Here is a 19,276-nt window from a genome sequence, read left to right as displayed (position 1 = left end):
GGACTCTGACTTGAACCTTCAGAGCCACAAAAAGACAGTTACAAAGTCAACCTGCTATCACCTGAGGACCATTAAAGGAATAATGCCCTAGCAAGACCTATAGAAACTCATCCATGTGTTTATTTTTAATTGCATTGCAACATTGTCTTCTCGGGTCTGACTTAAAAATCAGATCCAGAACGCTGCTACTGGAGTTTTGACTAAAACCAGGAAGGTAGAGCACATTATCCAGTTCTACAGTCCTTACACTGAGAGAACAGACTCTAAATAATGTTAGTTTATGAATAATAAAACATTAAAGACCTGTTATCATTGCATCATTCGTCTCTGGTTTGGCTCTCGTCTACTCTGCATCTTCAGTCAGAACCAAACACGGAGAAGCAGCATTCAGTTTTTATGCTCTTATAAACTGGAACTAAGTTCCAGAAAACTGCACAGCAGCCAAATCACTAAGTTCCTTCAAATCAATTTTAACTGATTTAATCTTTGATGAATATTAACTGGAAAATAGATACATTTTGGTTTGGATTACAATTTTTTATTACTTTGTCACCTGTTCTCATTATTCTGCTACTGCAACATAAAGTGTCTTTCTTTTTTTGTTTTGTATTGTGTTTATGTCAAGAAAATCACTTTACCTTGTTCCTAAAATGTGCTATGATCTTGAATTGATGCGACTCTTGCTATGATGTAATGTTCCTTTCATACTGTCCCTACCAAAACTAAATCCTCTATATGCCTGTATACACTGTGCTGTGACCACGTTTAGGAGAAAATATTTGCACAGTTTATCACATGGGTTTGTTTGTCCAATAATGTTCATCAGGCAGTCCTGCTTCCCTCTTTCCTCACTTGATCTCCAGACCATTTTTCCCCTGACGTATGTGAGTGTTGGAGGTAAACGTCCCTCCTGCTGGCATCAGCTCATGCTCAGTGGGCGGGGTGGAAGCTCTTTACCCTCCTGACTCCCTGCTGCTCCGTCCATTCTGCTTCATGTCAGTTCTGTTTCTACTGAGTTCAGGACCTACAAGTGCATACCCTGCAGTTCTAAAAGCTTTTCTCTGAACACTACAGAGGAGTGGCTATTTTCCATTTGTTTGTATTGCACTTCAAGAAATAACAATATGCCATTGTCACGTTCCCTGTCCATTACATCCCTGAGTGGGCTGTTACCAGCCTGGGAGGACGATGAGCTGCCGGTGGAAGACCTGATGCTTTTTGAAGTGGCATGGGAGGTCACCAACAAAGGTCAGACACACTGCAACTCAGCTGTTACTGCTTTATCTAAGGTCATTTACTTTAAGGCATAGTTCTTTAAACCTTAACCAGATGAAACTGGTAGAGCTTCCCAGTTGTTCACAAACTTATTATAAGTATAATTCTGTTCAGAGTATGGGACAAAGGTAAAATCACTCTGGTTCGGCAAACGAAGATTTCCTCACAATAAGAAGAATACATTCTCTGGCATTGTTTTCCTAAAACATAATCTTTGCTCTTCAACAAGTAAATATTGCTCCACAGAGCACAGTGTCTACTCTCTCTGTGGAGTTAAACATTAAACTCTAGATAAACCAGATAACTAGCAGAGATGGGGCCCCGCTCTATGTATTTGTCTTCTGTCTTCTCTTTATCCCATTTAAAAGATGTGATTCAGTGTGGATTGTGACTTCCAGAAAAAAAACACATTAAAAACAAAATTAGAACACAAACCAATGACAAAGTTAAGATTCTAAAAACTAAATGTTTATTTTTTTGTGTGCAAATTTATACAATAGATTTTATTTCAAAATGTTGGTCTTAGAAATAAAATTGCCACAGATGGGATAGTTAAAAAAACACATTTCCTAATTACAGAACTTAATTTTTAGTAATTATATCCAATAATAAGAAGTTCAGCCACACTGCTGACCCACAGTCATTCCACCTAAAATGGTCAAATGGTTTTTTCTTTTAGGTCTTTTCACATCAACCAGCTATAGCCACAGATGAGAACAGGGAATAATACTATTTGGTGGTGTTAAATTACAAAAAAAAAACCCTGACCACTTGTTTAATGCAAGGGGACACATTGGATTTTTTTTATATTATTGTTTTCACAGAGGTTTTCCATTCCCTTGCAATGACGATATATTTACTAGTCAGTTCATGTGGGCCCTCGAATACTGACAGTTTTTGTGCTACTATATAAGGTTTAAAGCATGCAAGTTAATTTCTCATTTGTGAGATATATACAAATTTACTTCTTTTTCTTTAGGATACAAACCCACTGTTGGTTTGCGATCCAAAATCAGACAAAGTCCAGCCATTATAGAGCTCTAAATTTTTTCTTTATCAGTTCTTTGCACATTACAATACCATTTTCAAACTGACAAACATTCCAAACATGAGGGAGCCACCCCTCTGATTCAAACCACCTGGCTTTTAAAGCATGGCCAGGACTAATTAAGGGGCGGAGACAACAATTACATTTCCAGGTAAACGAAAGAACAAACATTTGTGCTAAACAATATTCCTAAACAAATATTTACAGAATTACAACTAACAATTTAACAAAAACAAAAATAAGCTGGGACCAAACAAAAAATAAAACAAACATCTCTCCTCCTTCTCAAACAATGGACCTTCCCAGTAAGGTAAATTGGAAACACCAGGTCCTAGGCAACACTGCTCATGGGCGCGCCTCCATGGCAACGCATGACCTCAAAGGAAAGAGAGGATGATCAAAACAAAATATTAAATAAAGCAACAATACAGGAAACACAAAAAACAACAACACCTGTTGAGGGGGGTAAATCCCTCACACCCACCATAAACTTAGGTGCAAGAATGATGGAGATCAAACATGAGCTTTCTATTCCTGCTCAAAAACAAAAACATGACAGAAGCTCTCTGTAAGAAAGGAACAAAGGAACATAGAAAGGAAAGAGACATCCGAACTATTTGGACTATTCTGAGTTATTTTAACGGTGATACTGCCATCTGCTGACAGATTTGTTTGTGGAGTCTTTTTTCATGTTGATAAGTATGACTGGTTAATAAAGGACCTGTTTTCATGTACTGACTTTATGTCTCATGGGACTTTAGTCATCCAGTCTAATGTCCCATGTCCTGCTATTAGTTATTTATCCACTGAGTTATGACACAAACAAACACGAACACCCAGTGAATAGATTTTCAGTTATGTTTACATGCTCAATGTCAAACATGGAATACACATTTGAGCGTGCAGAATGTATATTCATGGCTTTTAGAACTAATCACATGCCATAACCTCTGGTATGGGGATAACTGTGGGAGATGGTGGGATCATTGGGGGGAAGACAGGCACAGGAATTCCCTTGGTGTGTCATAATGTGATGGGTTCCTGGCAGATGGTCTATGACTGAAATTTTTCAGGCAGCGAGGACTGAGCTTGGCCCTGGTGGGGATTATTATTATTTTATTATATATATAAAAATAATAATAATAATAGCCCCCACCAGGGGCCCTGGTGGGAATCACACTCTGTTGACCTCCTGGAGCTGTCTGACTTGGAGGCATGGAGCAATGCCCTCCTCCTCTTGGTCTTTCTTGCCTCATTTCCACTGAGCCAGACAGAAATGCAGATTGATGCAGTTGGGCACCCTATTTAGTCTATTTCTTTTGTGAAAGCAGCTCATACAAGCAAACTACCACATTAATCCTGGGCCCTCTTCAAAGGTATGCTACATTTGGGATGGTGCTTCTGACCTCACATAGCACAATTCATTCACTGGGGGACAGAAAACCATCACTGCTTGCAACAAACACAAGACATGTTAGTCTACAGGACATCCCATTTGTCATCCCATTAGTATGACACCATGTTAGACGTTAGACGCTAAAAATCTAACTGGTGATGGGCCTCTAATGGCCCTGAATAGCATATTGAGCCATAACAACCAGAGCCATACTACTTAGTGGAAGAGATATGTCTAAGTCCTAACTGCTGTGGATTGCAAAGGGCTGCCCAGATAACGGGGGTTCTTTCTCAATTTTATTCATCCAAAAGAAATGTAGAACAATTACCATTTGCTCCTTTAATGAAGTGCTTGCTTCAAAGTGGTGATATGATTGTGGTATGCAACAGTTCAGGGTTCAGACTGTTTTTTTTCTCTATTATACAAACTGATGAAGGCTGGACTTCATTAGTTATCACATATTGGTATTTCATTTGAGTAATTTCAGCTCAGAAATAAGACAGGAAAATATGTTCCCCTTTTCAACACAAGCAAAGGGATGCTTGAGAATGTTTCTTATGTGTCACAGTTTACCATTAGTTTACAGTGTCTCAAATTTAAGATTTCATAAGAAATATTTATAGTTATTATTTGTGAGACTTGGAATTATTGATTTTTTCTTCATTCTAAATAGTTAGCAATAGAAAAAGTACTTTTTCAGTGTCTAACTTTTGTTGGGTTGATGTTCTATAAATGGCTGATGTAGTTATACTCACATGAAAACAATGCGTAGCAATATACAACATATTTTCATTTATTTTGTAATTTATTTTGCACTTTATGAATTTTCAGTTGGAGGAATTTACACTGTCATCCAGTCTAAAGCTAAGGTCACAGTGGATGAATGGGGAGAGAACTATTACATGATGGGACCATACTTTGAACACAACTTCAAGACACAAGTGGAAGGCTGTGTACCACCCAACCCACTGATCCAGAAGGCAATGGATGCTCTTATCAACAATGGATGCCAGGTGTGTGTGTGTGTGTGTGTATGTATGTGTGTGTGTGTTTTCAGTTCTGGTCATAAGCTTATGTATATTTGTCATATCATAAGATGTTCAATAATACAGCAGAGACCCAATATTTGGATACAAAGAAGAAAAGTAAACAATCTTTTTTCTCATTAAGTCTGACCAAACCTTTCCTGTTGTAGATAAGTTACGATTATCAAAAGCGTTAATATTTATTTAATGAATGCTAGAATGATGATAGAGAATTTTTACATCTTTCTTTACATTTCCATAGTGAGTGGTAGAATTCTCTTTTAAGCTGAAAGAAAATGGTCACATGTTTTGAGTATTTTTCAGCAAGTTTCTGTGGTCTCTCATAGCGCATTTGGGCTCATTATATTTCAAGGTCTCAGTATTATATCATATCTAAACTAAGAGCCTTTTTGCCTGGAATGACCAGAAGGAAAGGTATTAACACTGGATATTCTCACTGACAGTCAAAGCTGCAGGCCACCATATATTTGGGTGTGTTCTGGTAAAGACGCTGCTTCAAGATTCAATGTTCATCATTGTTAAACATAATGGCGCCAATTATGAGAAGCTGTTTGCGTGTTGTTTGCAAACTATGAAGAAACATGTTAACTACAACTTTTGGGGAAAATTGTCACTATGTTGTGACATGTAGTATGAAACAGATAATCTGTGAAAAAAATCAAGCTCCTCTGCTTTCCCTCAGTGCTTCCAGTGCTAACTAGAAACACCACTGACTTTTATCTTCTATGGTGTCTACACACTTATTACTGGTTAGAAGAGTTTATACCATTTACTCTGAACATACTGTTCCCAAGGCATGCAGTCTCTTAAAAAGTTCTTGAAAAAAATTTGATTTTCAACTCCACAACCGACAGTTTTGTGTTAATAATAGTCTGATGAATAGTCTGACATTTTAAAGAGTTCTTTTAGTCCAAATAAGTTAGAGGAAGTCAGGGGAAATTCCTTCTATGTGATAAATTGACAATTCCAAACCTCTGTTGGGAGCACAAATACAAGGACTGAGGCTCTGAAACAAGGATTTCCATCTCCAGTCCTACAGACCTGCTGCTATGGCAGTTTTAGATGTGTCTCTGCTCCAACACAGCTGACCAATCATCCATCCATCCATCCATCCATCCATCCATCTTCTTCCGCTTATCCGGGGTCGGGTCGCGGGGGTAGCAGCTTCAGAAGGGAGGCCCAGACTTCCCTCTCCCCAGCCACTTCTTCTAGCTCCTCCGGGGGAATCCCGAGGCGTTCCCAGGCCAGCCGAGAGACATAGTCCCTCCAGCGTGTCCTGGGTCTTCCCCGGGGCCTCCTCCCGGTGGGACGTGCCCGGAACACCTCACCAGGGAGGCGTCCAGGAGGCATCCTGACCAGATGCCCGAGCCACCTCAACTGGCTCCTCTCGATGTGAAGGAGCAGCGGCTCTACTCTGAGTCCCTCCCGGATGACTGAGCTTCTCACCCTATCTCTAAGGGAGAGCCCAGCCACCCTACGGAGAAAACCCATTTCGGCCGCTTGTATCCGCGATCTCGTTCTTTCGGTCATGACCCAAAGCTCATGACCATAGATGAGGGTGGGAACGTAGATCGACCGGTAAATTGAGAGCTTCGCTTTTTGGCTCAGCTCTCTCTTCACCACGACAGACCGGTACAGGGCCCGCTTGACAGCAGACGCTGCGCCAATCCGCCTGTCGATCTCCCGCTCCCTTCTTCCCCCATTCGTGAACAAGATCCCGAGATACTTAAACTCCTCCACTTGGGGCAGGACACCCCCCCTGACCCGGAGAAGGCACTCTACCCTTTTCCGGCTCAAGACCATGGCCTCGGATTTGGAGGCACTGATCCCCATCCCGGCCGCTTCACACTCGGCTGCGAACCGCTCCAGCGAGAGCTGCAGATCACGATCTGATGAAGCCAAAAGGACCACATCGTCTGCGAAAAGCAGAGATGAGATCCTAAGGCCACCAAATCGGACCCCCTCAACACCTTGGCTGCGCCTAGAAATTCTGTCCATGAAAGTGATGAACAGAATCGGTGACAAAGGGCAGCCCTGGCGGAGTCCAACTCTCACCGGAAACGAGCCCGACTTACTGCCGGCAATGCGGACCAGACTCTGACACCGGTCATACAGGGACCTGACAGCCCGTATCAAAGGGCCCGGTACCCCATACTCCCGGAGAACCCCCCACAGGGCTCCCCGAGGGACACGGTCGAACGCCTTCTCCAAGTCCACAAAACACATGTAGACTGGTTGGGCGAACTCCCATGCACCCTCCAGGACCCTGCCAAGGGTGTAGAGCTGGTCCAGTGTTCCACGACCAGGACGAAAACCACACTGCTCTTCCTGGATCCGAGGTTCGACTATCCAACGGACCCTCCTCTCCAGGACCCCTGAATAGACCTTGCCAGGGAGGCTTAAGAGTGTGACCCCTCTATAATTGGAGCACACCCTCCGGTCCCCCTTTTTGAACAGGGGGACCACCACCCCAGTCTGCCAATCCAGGGGAACTGCCCCCGATGTCCATGCGACATTGCAGAGTCGCGTCAACCAACACAACCCCACAACATCCAGAGCCTTAAGGAACTCCGGGTGGATCTCATCCACCCCCGGGGCCCTGCCACCGAGGAGCTTTTTAACCACCTCGGTGACCTCGTCCCCAGAGATTGGAGAGCCCAACCCAGAGTCCCCAGGCTCCGCTTCCTCAGTGGAAGGCATGTTGGTGGGATTGAGGAGGTCTTCGAAGTACTCTGCCCACCGGCCCACAACGTCCCGAGTAGAGGTCAGCAGTACACCATCCCCACTATAAACAGTGTTGGTGCTGCACCGCTTCCCCCCCCTGAGACGCCGGATGGTGGACCAGAATCGCCTCGAAGCCGTACGGAAGTCTTTCTCCATGGCCTCTCCAAACTCCTCCCACGCCCGAGTTTTTGCCTCAGCAACCGCCCGAGCCGCATGCCGCTTCGCCCGCCGGTACCCATCAGCTGCTTCCAGAGTCCCACAGGCCAAAAAGGCCCAATAGGACTCCTTCTTCAGCCTGACGGCATCCCTCACCGAAGGTGTCCACCAGCGGGTTCGAGGGTTGCCGCCGCGACAGGCACCGACAACCTTGTGGCCACAGCTCCGATCGGCCGCCTCGACAATGGAGGCACGGAACACGGTCCACTCAGACTCCATGTCCCCCACCTCCCCCGGGACGTGTTCGAAGTTTTGCCGGAGATGGGAGTTAAAGCTCCGTCTCACAGGGGATTCCGCCAGACGTTCCCAGCAGACCCTCACAACACGTTTGGGCCTGCCAGGTCTGACCGGCTTTCGCCCCCACCACCGGAGCCAACTCACCACCAGGTAGTGGTCAGTGGACAGCTCCGCACCTCTCTTCACCCGAGTGTCCAAGACATACGGCCGCAGATCCGATGAAACGATGACAAAGTCGATCATCGAACTGCGGCCTAGGGTGTCCTGGTGCCAAGTGCACATATGGACACCCTTATGCTTGAACATGGTGTTCGTTATGGACAATCCATGGCGAGCACAGAAGTCCAGCAACAGAACACCGCTCGAGTTCAGGTCGGGCGGGCCGTTCCTCCAAACCACGCCCCTCCAGGTCTCACTGTCATTGCCCACGTGAGCGTTGAAGTCCCCCAGCAGAACAAGGGAGTCCCCAGGAGGAGCACTCTCCAGTACCCCCTCTAAGGACTCCAAAAAGGGTGGGTAATCTGAACTGTCGTTCGGCCCGTAAGCACAAACGACAGTCAGAACCCGTCCCCCCACCCGTAGGCGGAGGGATGCTACCCTCTCGTTCACCGGGGTAAACCCCAACGTACAGGCGCCGAGATGGGGAGCAACAAGTATGCCCACTCCTGCCCGACGCCTCTCACCTTGGGCAACTCCAGAGTGGAAGTATGTCCAGCCCCTCTCAAGGAGACTGGTTCCAGAACCAGAGCCGTGCGTCGAGGTGAGACCGACTATTTCTAGCCGGAACCTCTCGACCTCACGCACTAGCTCCGGCTCCTTCCCCACCAGAGAGGTGACATTCCACGTCCCAAGAGCCAGTTTCTGCAACCGAGGATCGGACCGCCAGGGTCCCCTCCCTCTGCTGCCACCCATCCCACACTGCACCCGACCCCTTTGGCCCCTCCCACGGGTGGTGGGCTCATGGGAGGGGGGGCCCATGTTTCCTCTTCGGGCTGAGCCCGGCCGGGCTCCATGGGTAAAAGCCCGGCCACCAGACGCTCGCCATCGTGCCCCCCCTCCAGGCCTGGCTCCAGAGTGGGGCCCCGGTGACCCGCGTCCGGGCGACGGAACACCAAGTCCAAAGTTCTTGTCCATCATAAGGGGTCTTCGGGCTGCTCTTTGTCTGGTCCCTCACCTAGGACCTGTCTGCCTTGGGTGACCCTACCAGGGGCATGAAGCCCCAGACAGCATAGCTCCTAGGATCATTGGGACACTCAAACCCCTCCACCACGATAAGGTGGCAGCCCATGGAGGAGCTGACCAATCATCTAAAACATTTTCCAGTCTTAATTCATTATAAACATAAGACATAAAAACTTTGGTATGGTATTTTAAAATGGTTATATTATATACTATGGTTATATTTGTATTTAACAATATTTAACACTTTGGGGGTTAATAAAGTCTATTCTATTCTATTCTATTCTATTCTATTCTATTCTATTCTATTCTTCCTATATAGGATAAGACAAATTGACAATAAATAAACAGTTTTGAAAACATTTAAGCTTGGTTAAGTACTTTCTGAACTCTGTCTGCTGCTTCAGGTTCATTTTGGTCGCTGGCTGATTGAGGGCAGCCCTTATGTTATCCTGTTTGACATCGGCTCAGCAGCCTGGAACCTGGACCGATGGAAGGGGGACCTGTGGGAGACCTGCCACATTGGTCTTCCGTATCACGACCGAGAGGCTAATGACTCTCTCATTCTGGGCTCCTTGATTGCCTGGTTCTTTAAAGAGGTGTGGCTTTACCAGTGAAGTCTAGCAGTTTTAAAATTCAACCTGTTTCTCCCCGATAAATGTGTGCTTTCACAATTTGTGAACCTCTAACATCTATCTGTTTTTTGTTTGGTTTTTTAGCTAACAGACCACCTTGGAGACAAACCCAATGTCATCAGTCACTTCCATGAGTGGCAGGCAGGTCCTGGGCTTATTCTCTCTCGCTCCCGTAACATTCCTATGGCAACAGTTTTTACTACTCATGCCACACTGCTTGGAAGATATCTTTGTGCTGGGAATGTTGACTTTTACAACAACTTGGATAAGGTAGGAGACCAGTGGGTTGTGCTTGGGGCAAAGATAAGATCAAAACCAATCAGCAGCAGCAAAGATAAAGGCATACATGACAGTACAAATGATCTATTCTCTTTTTCTGTGGATTGACATTTGATAAGGACTGTCCTTGTCACTGCACATAAAGACCATATTTTGTTGTCCTCTGTTAAAGTAGTGGGTCTGCGCACAAGAACCCAGTACCTCTCTTTGGCTGACGTCTTATGCAGCTGACCTGGGCTCCTCAGAATCAACTTCAAAACTGCAACCTCTGATGGTTTTGGAATGAAGGCCTAAGCCTTAAGCCAGACTTAAACATTTACCTGAATTACTCATTCCTGCCTTAGCATAGTCGTACTTCCTGAGCCTGGTTTGGCCTTCATGAAACAGATGAAGCCAAGATGAACTGATGGCGCTATGTCAAGCTTGGAATTATGTTTTATCTTTTGTGGCAGTAAAAAATAAATCCAGTTGGGAGCAGAGGCGCTGCCAGGAATCTTGGGCCCCATGACAAAAAATTTAATTGTGTCCCCCTATGACAGCGTACCTGCTGTCATAGTTTCTTGAGTCTATGTGACCCATAAAAAGCGTCACAATTTTGGGGCGTGCCGTGGTGGCGTAGTGGTTAGCGTGACCCATATTTGGAGGCCTTCAGTCCTTGACGTGGCCGTCGCGGGTTCGACTCCCGGACTCGACGATATTTGCCGCATGTCTTCCCCCCTCTCCTTCCCCGTTTCCTGTCAGCCTACTGTCGTATAAGGGACACTGGAGCCCACAAAAAGACCCCCTGGAGGAGTAAAAAAAAAAAAAGCTTCACAATTTTAAAGGCTTGTGACTGCCTTGCTTTCTTTGGTCCAATACTGATACTAGGACAGTATTTACTGTTAGTCAATTTAAATGCAACAGTCCACATACTGTATGTAAATAGGTTGCTTAATTTTTTATTATTATTAGCTTTGGATTACTGAAAGGTCTCTCCCACCAACAACAGCCATAGGCAGCGTGCAAAATATACATAAAGCAATCGAGACTTCTCAAAAAATAATGCTATGTAGTTGCATTTTATTCAAGCCACAGTATATAACTTTAATTAATAAAATATGTTTTTTCCACATTTGACTATTGCTGGCTAAAGTAATGCGCCATTCTGACCAAAAACAACCAATCAGAATCATAAGGAGGGTCTTAGTGTTGACAATCATCCTCATTCATGCTCGTATGGTGATTAGAACTGCTATTAGAGCAGGTCTAATCACCATACCAGCATCTGTTATTAAGTGTGATAAAAGGTACAGGGGCAAGAACAATATATGAATATGTTGGTAGATTTGTTCCTTCATTCATTAAATGAAATGGAGGCAAACGGTAGTCTGTAACTAAGCTAACTATGCAAAATGGTTGATAATCTCACACAGTCTACCCACCTCTTTTGGAGAAAAGCTGGGCTATAAATTGACACTCTTGTCTTTTTCCCTCTCAATCTCTATATTTTTGAAAACCTGACTTTATAATTTTTCTTAGCAGCATAGTAACAGCCACAGTCGTTCTTGTCTTCCACTGACTGCTGCTGAACACCGTCACCATCAAGCGTGCTAAGCAGGAACAAACCATTTCATGGAGATCCAGGGGGGTTCAGGGCAAATGTGAGCGTTTTGGTCTGGGAGTGGAAACATTTAATTTTACAGCTAAAAAATATTTTAAAAACATGATATGATTAATTTTATTAACAGGGCCCTCAATTTTTTTTCTATTTCTATAAACCTCCACCCCCACCCACCCCAAATATATATATATATATATATATATATATATATATATATATATATATATATATATATATATATATATATTGTGGGGTGCCTCCTGTCGGCCAGGGGCCCTTGGAATTGTCCTAACTTCTCCCCCCCCTACATGACGCCCATGGTTGGGAATAAAACTTGTACCATGCTGAACAGAAAGTGTAATCTTTTAGGGTAGTTTTAAATTCCCTACACACCGACAAATCCCAATCACATATTGAGCTAGAATTATTTGACAAATGCAAATTGGTGGCATTTGTCACCAATTTGACAATTTGTCACCAAACATCTTGTTGTACCTCACCATCTTGCTTTGTAAGATGTTAAGGTACAACTTGCCTTCACTTTTTAATTGGTTTCAGTTTGTATGAATAATTTACATTATTAATGGATCTGAAAAAAAATTCCCATTTATGTAAAATCATTCTAACACTCCCCCACTCCTCAAAAGAGGAAAAACGGTCAATGTGAAACGGCAACCGTTTAAAACTTTTGATATTTATACCCTTAATGAGTAAGAGTAAGTAACTGTAGTTCATTGAATTGTTTGAATTGGTATGAATCTGAAACTTCCCTCCATGTTCATTGTTCTAAAAAATTTACACAGTTTGCTTGTAATTCAAGCAAACTGTGTTCCGACCCCCACCACAGAGCTGTTAGCAACACGGGTAATTGGTAGCTGTCAGACTGATTGGCACATTCAAAGGTTTTGGTATTTTAAAATCATTTAGAGCATGATTAGTAACGTTGAACTGTATGAGGATGGCTTACTGTGATACTTGTAATTGGCCCCACTGCTCATACCCTAAAGGTCAGGCCAGAGCTGCAGATTGCTCACTGGCTGAATAGATAATTGACAGATGACCCCAGTCTACAGTTGCCTTTCCCATTCTATTGATAAAAACACAATAATACCTTATTCTCATAAGGTATTATTGTGTTTTTAAAGTTACCATAACTTTAAGACAGACTTCTTGAACCGATAAGTAATGTATTACTATTATTATTACTTTGAGACATTACATATAAAATTTATTAAAATTACCAGAGGAATTGCAATACATGCTCCTTTCTCTAATTTTGCCTGATTTAGGGTAATCAAATAATTTCCTGGCTTGTTTTGTGAGTCATGTCTCCTGGTTCTTGTCACATCTGGTTCCCCTTTACCAAAACCATAAAGTCCAAACCTTTTATGGCCTGATGTAACCAACTGGGATTTTTCAGATAACTTTCCACCAACTGGCAATACATAATCAAGTCTATCAATAATAGATTGATTTCAATTTTAATCTAAATTTAACTCAAACTGAATTTAAATTGTACATGTTTATAAATTAATGAAATTGAAATTTCAGAAAAAATCTAAATGGTTGAATGAGAGTAACCAAGTAAAATGAACGAAGAGTCCAAGGGTTCTAGTATTTTAAGCATAAAGTATAAGAAAAAAAGAATAATGGAAAACATTATTGCATTATGTTGATTTTTAGATCTTCTTAAGAAACAGAGAAGCCAGAAAAACATCCAACAAAACAAAGGAATTTCCAAAGTAAGGTGTTGCTGTGACCCGTTTGAAAAAGAGGAGTGTGATGTTATAACTTGCTAGGCTTTAACATGCAAGATTCTGTACAGATGGAACCTGTCCTAACAACTATTCTACTGTCATTTCTCTTTGAATTTACAGCTTAAAATTGATTCTGATATTTTTGTGTGCTGGTAGTTCAATATTGACAAGGAGGCAGGAGAGAGGCAGATCTACCATCGGTACTGCCTGGAGCGAGCAGCGGTGCATTGCGCTCACGTCTTCACCACAGTGTCCCAGATCACAGCAGTGGAGGCCAAACACATGTTGCACAGGAAGCCAGGTGGACACCACCTACACCACAACAATGATTATTTCCATCTATACAACATGCAAATTGTATAAAATAGATATTAATACATGCAATTGCACATACAGAGAATTTATATGGATTGAATTAATGAATGGAGTCACATAATTTCAGCCCAATGACTAATGTCTACTGGCACAGTTCAGTGTTTCAGACCATTAAATACATTTGGATTTGGATAGTAAATACAAAATGTAGTTTTATGATCATTTATTTATTAAGGTTGAAATGACTATCAAAACTAAACTGGTTCTGTTTGAAAAAGTACAACTGTCCTTTTAAAATCATGAATCAACTGTAATTGATTCATTACAGTTCATTACTGCCTGAAATATTGAATCAAGAAATCAATTCAGTTTATTTAATTACACTAATTCACAACAAATGTCATGTGGAGGCACTTTACAAACAAACACATTTTATTTCGATCACAGATATACATGATTGTCCGCAGCAAAACCATGAGCAAGTCTCCTCAGGGGTGTTTCAAGATATTTACAGATTCTGAACGTGTGGATTATGAGCTTTCCAGTGATGTCAAACAAAACAGCATGCTCAGTTAATTATTCAAAGTAGTTTAAAACGTTTCTGTCTAAGGAAACCCAGCAGACTGGATTCAGTCTTGCAGCATTCACTCCTCCTGGTGAAACATGTAGCAACATCAAAGACTTTAGCACAATCCTTTACATGATTGAGCATGTATATAGCAACAGTTGGGAGGGAAAACTCTTATTTAATGGGAAGAAACCTCCAGCAGAACCAGAACTGGGCTCAGTTCATGCAACCATCTGACACAAAACAACTGGAGGTTTGAGAAGAGAGAGCAGAATGCACAAGAAGAAACTGATGAATTGATGGAGGATGATTTCTGATGTTGATTAAGGTAAAAAGTTAATAGCAGGACAGAGAGAACAGTTAGCTCATGGCAGCATCCTCCTCCTCCAGGAAGGTAGAGGTCCAGGAGCCACAATGCCAGACCAGATGTAGCTCAATGGAGAGAAAAACAACTGTCTCACAGACTGAAACTGGGAGCTGGTTCCACAGCAGAGGAGCTTGAACTATAGATCTGCCTGCCATTCTACTATCAGGAATTCTAGGAACCAGCAGCAAACCTGCAGTTAGAGAGAGAAGTGCTCTGTTAGGAACATATGGACCAATCAGATCTGATGTTTGATGGAGCTGATTGTTAAGGGATGTGAGAAGGAGAATCTGAAATTCTATTCTGGATTTCAAAGGAAATACAAAATAAGGAAATCCTTGAAACTTGTTTAATATGGACTTTAAATGATATATCCTGGTTCTTTATGATCACAGGTTGATTTAATGCAGTCCATGAATCAAGGCTGAAGTGTAAATGTTAGATAGATGAACAGAGGTGAACCTTCCTGGGAGTGGCTGACCTGCCAAAGTTAGCTGTGTGAGCAGCGTGTACATGAGGGTGATTGAAAGTACTGAGACCCTCCTCCTGGCTCTGATTGTTGTTTATGCCTGAGTGCTGTACTTCTGCAGATAGCAGTAGGACCACAGCAGCTTGATTTATTTTTCACAGATTATCTGTCATATTATACACAGTAATAGTTTTAACAAACATGTAAAAAAAAACCATATTGCTCGATAAAAGTTATTTATTGCAACTTTAGCAAAGATAAAACAAGAATGAGTGAGAGCTGCTGAAATAGGCACCAACTTGTGCAGCAAAGGAAGCCAGTTAGGCTTTTTAGGATAGTTTCCTCCCCCCTTAATAAATGAAATCATTTGAAAACTACATTTTGTATTTACTCAGGTTATCTTTATTTATCTTTAAAATCCTCTGACATATTTCGAGTGTGGCAGTAAAGCGAGAACAGATGGAGGCAAATACTATGTCTCAGTATTGTTTGTACTTTTCTTCCACCAGTAGAGTAAAGTCAGCTCTGTTCTGTTTAACTCTGGCATAGATGTGGTGACTCCAAATGGGCTGAATGTGAAAAAATTCTCAGCCATGCATGAGTTTCAGAACTTGCACTCCACTAACAAGACTCGCATCCAGGAGTTTGTTAGAGGACACTTTTATGGGTGAGCATGAGGAGGCCTGTAGTTCAGTCAGTAAGCTGATATAGCTCTTTGATTTTAATGTTGCCTGATCCAATTCAAACAGGCCACATCATTCTGACTTACACTCTTGTTTGTAAAATTTCATTTTGGCAGACATCTTGACTTCAACTTGGACAAAACCCTGTTCTTTTTCATTGCTGGGAGATATGAATTCTCCAACAAAGGAGCCGACATTTTTCTTGAATCGCTGTCTAGACTCAACTACTTGCTGCGGGTGAGGACCCTCAACTCAGAGAATTTGTGGTTCTTCATCTTGTGTTTTACAGTTTTATCAAGCTCACATGAATCCCTCAATGACTTTCTCAACAGGTCCACAGAAATGACTTGACTGTGGTGGTTTTCTTCATAATGCCAGCCAAAACAAACAACTTCAATGTGGAGTCACTGAAGGGGCAGGCAGTGCGCAAACAGCTCTGGTGGGTTCTCTTTGAAATATTTAAATGTAAACGGTAACAAACCTCAGCGTACCTCCATCTCCGTCACACAGCTTTCATGTATACAGTAAGTACTTTTAAAGAAACATTAAACTGTTTGATCTTTGTTGCTCACAGGGACACGGCTCACACGGTGAAGGAGAGGTTTGGTAAAAAGCTTTATGAATCTTTGCTGACGTGAGTATAAACATTTTGTGAAGTAATTATGGTTATGTGTGAATGAAAATCCTTTAAATGTTTCTGTTTTCTGTCTTCAGAGGAAACATCCCAGACATGAACACCATTCTGGACAGAGATGACTTGACGATTATGAAGAGAGCTATTTATGCTACACAGGTACAAAATCTAACTGTATGTATTGGAATTTATTTCCATTGTGTTCTCCTGAAATAATGTATTTAGTTTTATAACTGGTTAATTGTCTCATCCTGAGCTTGTAGTGTTTGTTTATCATACTAAATGTTTGTATAGTCAAACTTGGGCAATAATGGTTTGACTATGTCATCACCTTAAGATCCTTATCTCTTTATTTTGAGATAATGGATGAATTTTGTTATTTGGATGTTAATGTTGGGATAGCAATAACAGTTGCTCTACTGTCTGCTCTGTTTATATTCGGTCTTTTAACATAACATTGAAACACCTATTAAATTTTAAAGCTTTACTTTTGTAAGGAGATATGCATTAATTCAAATTCTTTTAAAGATGAAATCTGCATTTTAACCTTCTGTCATACTGTAGAGTCTATTTATGATATTGTGATCAGTGGCTGGTGATGCAGCCTTATTCTGGGAGGATTTACCAAAGCAAAAGCATTATTCAAGTGTCTTAACTGTAATTAAAACCAGTATGGGATTAATGCCAGCTTTCACTTTGGACTGTGAGTCAATACAATATCTGTGTTAGAGCTTGATATACCAACAAAGTATCAGCAAAAGGTCATCCACGATTAAATAAATGTATATTAGTGGAGAGGTTTTACGGGTTGAGGTGCAAGGCTTATTGACTACATGTGTCAGCAATGATTGGAATTAAACTCTTCGACTGAAAAAGAGGAAACATTGTGGGACTTATTTTTCTCTGGTTTTAAAGGTCATGGAAGCCATGTTACAGTAAACACTGAGCAAAATATTTAAATGTAGACAGACAAAATACTTTATTGCAAGCTTTCTAATGATGCCAAATACAAAAATAAAAAACTGAAGATGTGGCCATATGAATGGTGACACTGCATGAACACACCGAAGATGTTAAACCAAGAACCAAAGCTGTGCAAAGCTGCATGCTGGGATCATCCTGCAGTCAATGCTGACCTGGAGATTCCTCCAAACACCAGCTGGGACTTCTTCTGAACTACCATTGATCTATAAACCTTTTTAAATCTGTTTTTGTGTCTGGAATTGTCACCTGTTTAAGAGTCATGTAGCAAGCAAGATGACAATACCAATGTGCTTAGCCTTACAGAGGTGGTAGAGACTGAGACATAACCCGAAAGACTTGAACCATAGCCTCAAACAACTGTAGTTTTTTGTTTAAATTGAATAAATAAATAAATAAATAAATAAATAAATAAATAAATAAATAAACTGTACTCTTCTGTTCAGTTCCTTTTGACAGTTTTATGTTGGTCTGTCACATCAAATCAATATAAAAGCACTAGACTTTACAATAATGTGATTTGATACAATGTGAAAAGATTTTTGCAATATAGTCATATTGAATGCATGGACAAAAAATTCACAAATGACAGCAAATATGAGCCTGAATATATTGGTTGAAGTTGTTTAAAAGAATTAACATTTTACTTGGTTTTCAGAGCCTAAAAACTAGAAACTTTGCTCACTGTATGTCTTAATGATTTGTCTCAGAGGCACAGTCTTCCTCCAGTGACCACTCACAATATGCTGGACGACTCTGAAGATCCAATCCTGTTCAACGTCAGACGCATCGGTCTCTTCAATTCCAGAAACGACCGAGTCAAGGTACCGTACATTAAACATTCTGTCTTTTACAACCTGCGGTGCTGGGGTCAGTAAGTCCCCACTTCTTCCTCTTTTAGTGCCCTGTTGTTATTCGATCTTCAATGATTAAAACAATGTCATATTTTGTTGTCTAACTGCAAGTAAAATACATTCTCTTAGCAAATGTATTTGACTAAAAGTACAGAAATTCTGGTATGGCATTCAAATAGTAATCATAAAAGAATGCCAGTTTGATTGGGAAGAACTGTTATTCTTCTCAAAATGTGATGATTTGCAAACACAAATATTAAAAAAATATGAATTAAGAATTTATAGAACATTAAGCACTAGACGTAGGAAGAACATAGCTGGAAAATCAAACACAAATTTGGCTGAAAATAGATGTTATAGAAGATTGGAAGAGAATAGTTTAAAACTTTTTGTCATGATCTGTGTTTTTCTGTGTATTTATTTAGAGTTTTCTGTGTATCTGTCTCTCTGTGTTGTCCTGTCTCCCTTTGATTACTCCCAGGTGTTTCTCGTTTCCCTAATTACATCCTGTGTATTTAGTGTCACCTGTGTGTCTGTGTCTTTGTCGGGTCCTCGTCTCATTGTGGCGTCTGTCTATGTGTGCTCCAGTTCATCGTTCCAGTTGCTACCTGAGTTGAGCCCTCGCTTCCGCTCATCAGTGCTGCCTGGAGTTATTTGGACAGTTTATTTTCTGGATTGATTATCATTAAATCCATCATTTGCACGTCAACCTGGGTCTCAGCATCTGCCTCACCTCCTCACCACACCACTTTATGACACTTTTGTCCTGGAAAAAAATCCTTTAAGATTACAAGAGAGAAAATTTGAGGACATCTGAATGAAATATAGCCATGGGTGTTATGGTTTTGATTTTGGCTATGTGAGTAAAAAAAAACAAAAAAACAAATCCGATTTTTTTTTTATAGTCCATATCCAACTTTTTCATGGTAATCTGATCAGCCCAAGACTGATATTTTGATGCCAAAAAAAAAAAAAAATCTGATTGCTGCGACTTCTACATGAGATAATAAATTGAA

General features: G+C 41.5%; 1 protein-coding gene across 1 annotated transcript; it reads left to right on the top strand.

Moving 5' to 3' along the window:
• The first annotated feature begins 926 nt into the window (after positions 1 to 926).
• LOC102217274 (glycogen [starch] synthase, liver) lies at positions 927 to 18,872 on the top strand. Its single transcript, XM_023350640.1, has 12 exons — positions 927 to 1,248; positions 4,551 to 4,732; positions 9,529 to 9,720; positions 9,841 to 10,026; positions 13,549 to 13,693; positions 15,658 to 15,775; positions 15,908 to 16,028; positions 16,124 to 16,230; positions 16,366 to 16,425; positions 16,506 to 16,584; positions 18,117 to 18,230; positions 18,849 to 18,872. Exons 1-12 carry the CDS (start codon positions 1,125 to 1,127, stop codon positions 18,870 to 18,872), a joined length of 1,452 nt encoding a protein of 483 aa, XP_023206408.1. The 5' UTR covers positions 927 to 1,124.
• Positions 18,873 to 19,276: the final 404 nt, after the last annotated feature.

This window comes from Xiphophorus maculatus, chromosome 17 (assembly GCF_002775205.1).
Source record: "Xiphophorus maculatus strain JP 163 A chromosome 17, X_maculatus-5.0-male, whole genome shotgun sequence".
In the NCBI taxonomy this organism is placed as follows: Eukaryota; Metazoa; Chordata; class Actinopteri; order Cyprinodontiformes; family Poeciliidae; genus Xiphophorus; species Xiphophorus maculatus.
Note: the sequence above shows the minus strand (reverse complement) of the source record. Positions and strands in the feature narration are given on the sequence as shown.

Coding starts and splice junctions, on each gene's coding strand:
- LOC102217274 (XM_023350640.1), top strand. CDS start 1,125: ATGCCATTGTCACGTTCCCTGTCCATTACATCCCTGAGTGGGCTGTTA. Junction 4,733..9,528: donor TTATCAACAATGGATGCCAG/GTGTGTGTGTGT, acceptor CTGCTGCTTCAG/GTTCATTTTGGTCGCTGGCT. Junction 16,029..16,123: donor GACTCAACTACTTGCTGCGG/GTGAGGACCCTC, acceptor CTTTCTCAACAG/GTCCACAGAAATGACTTGAC.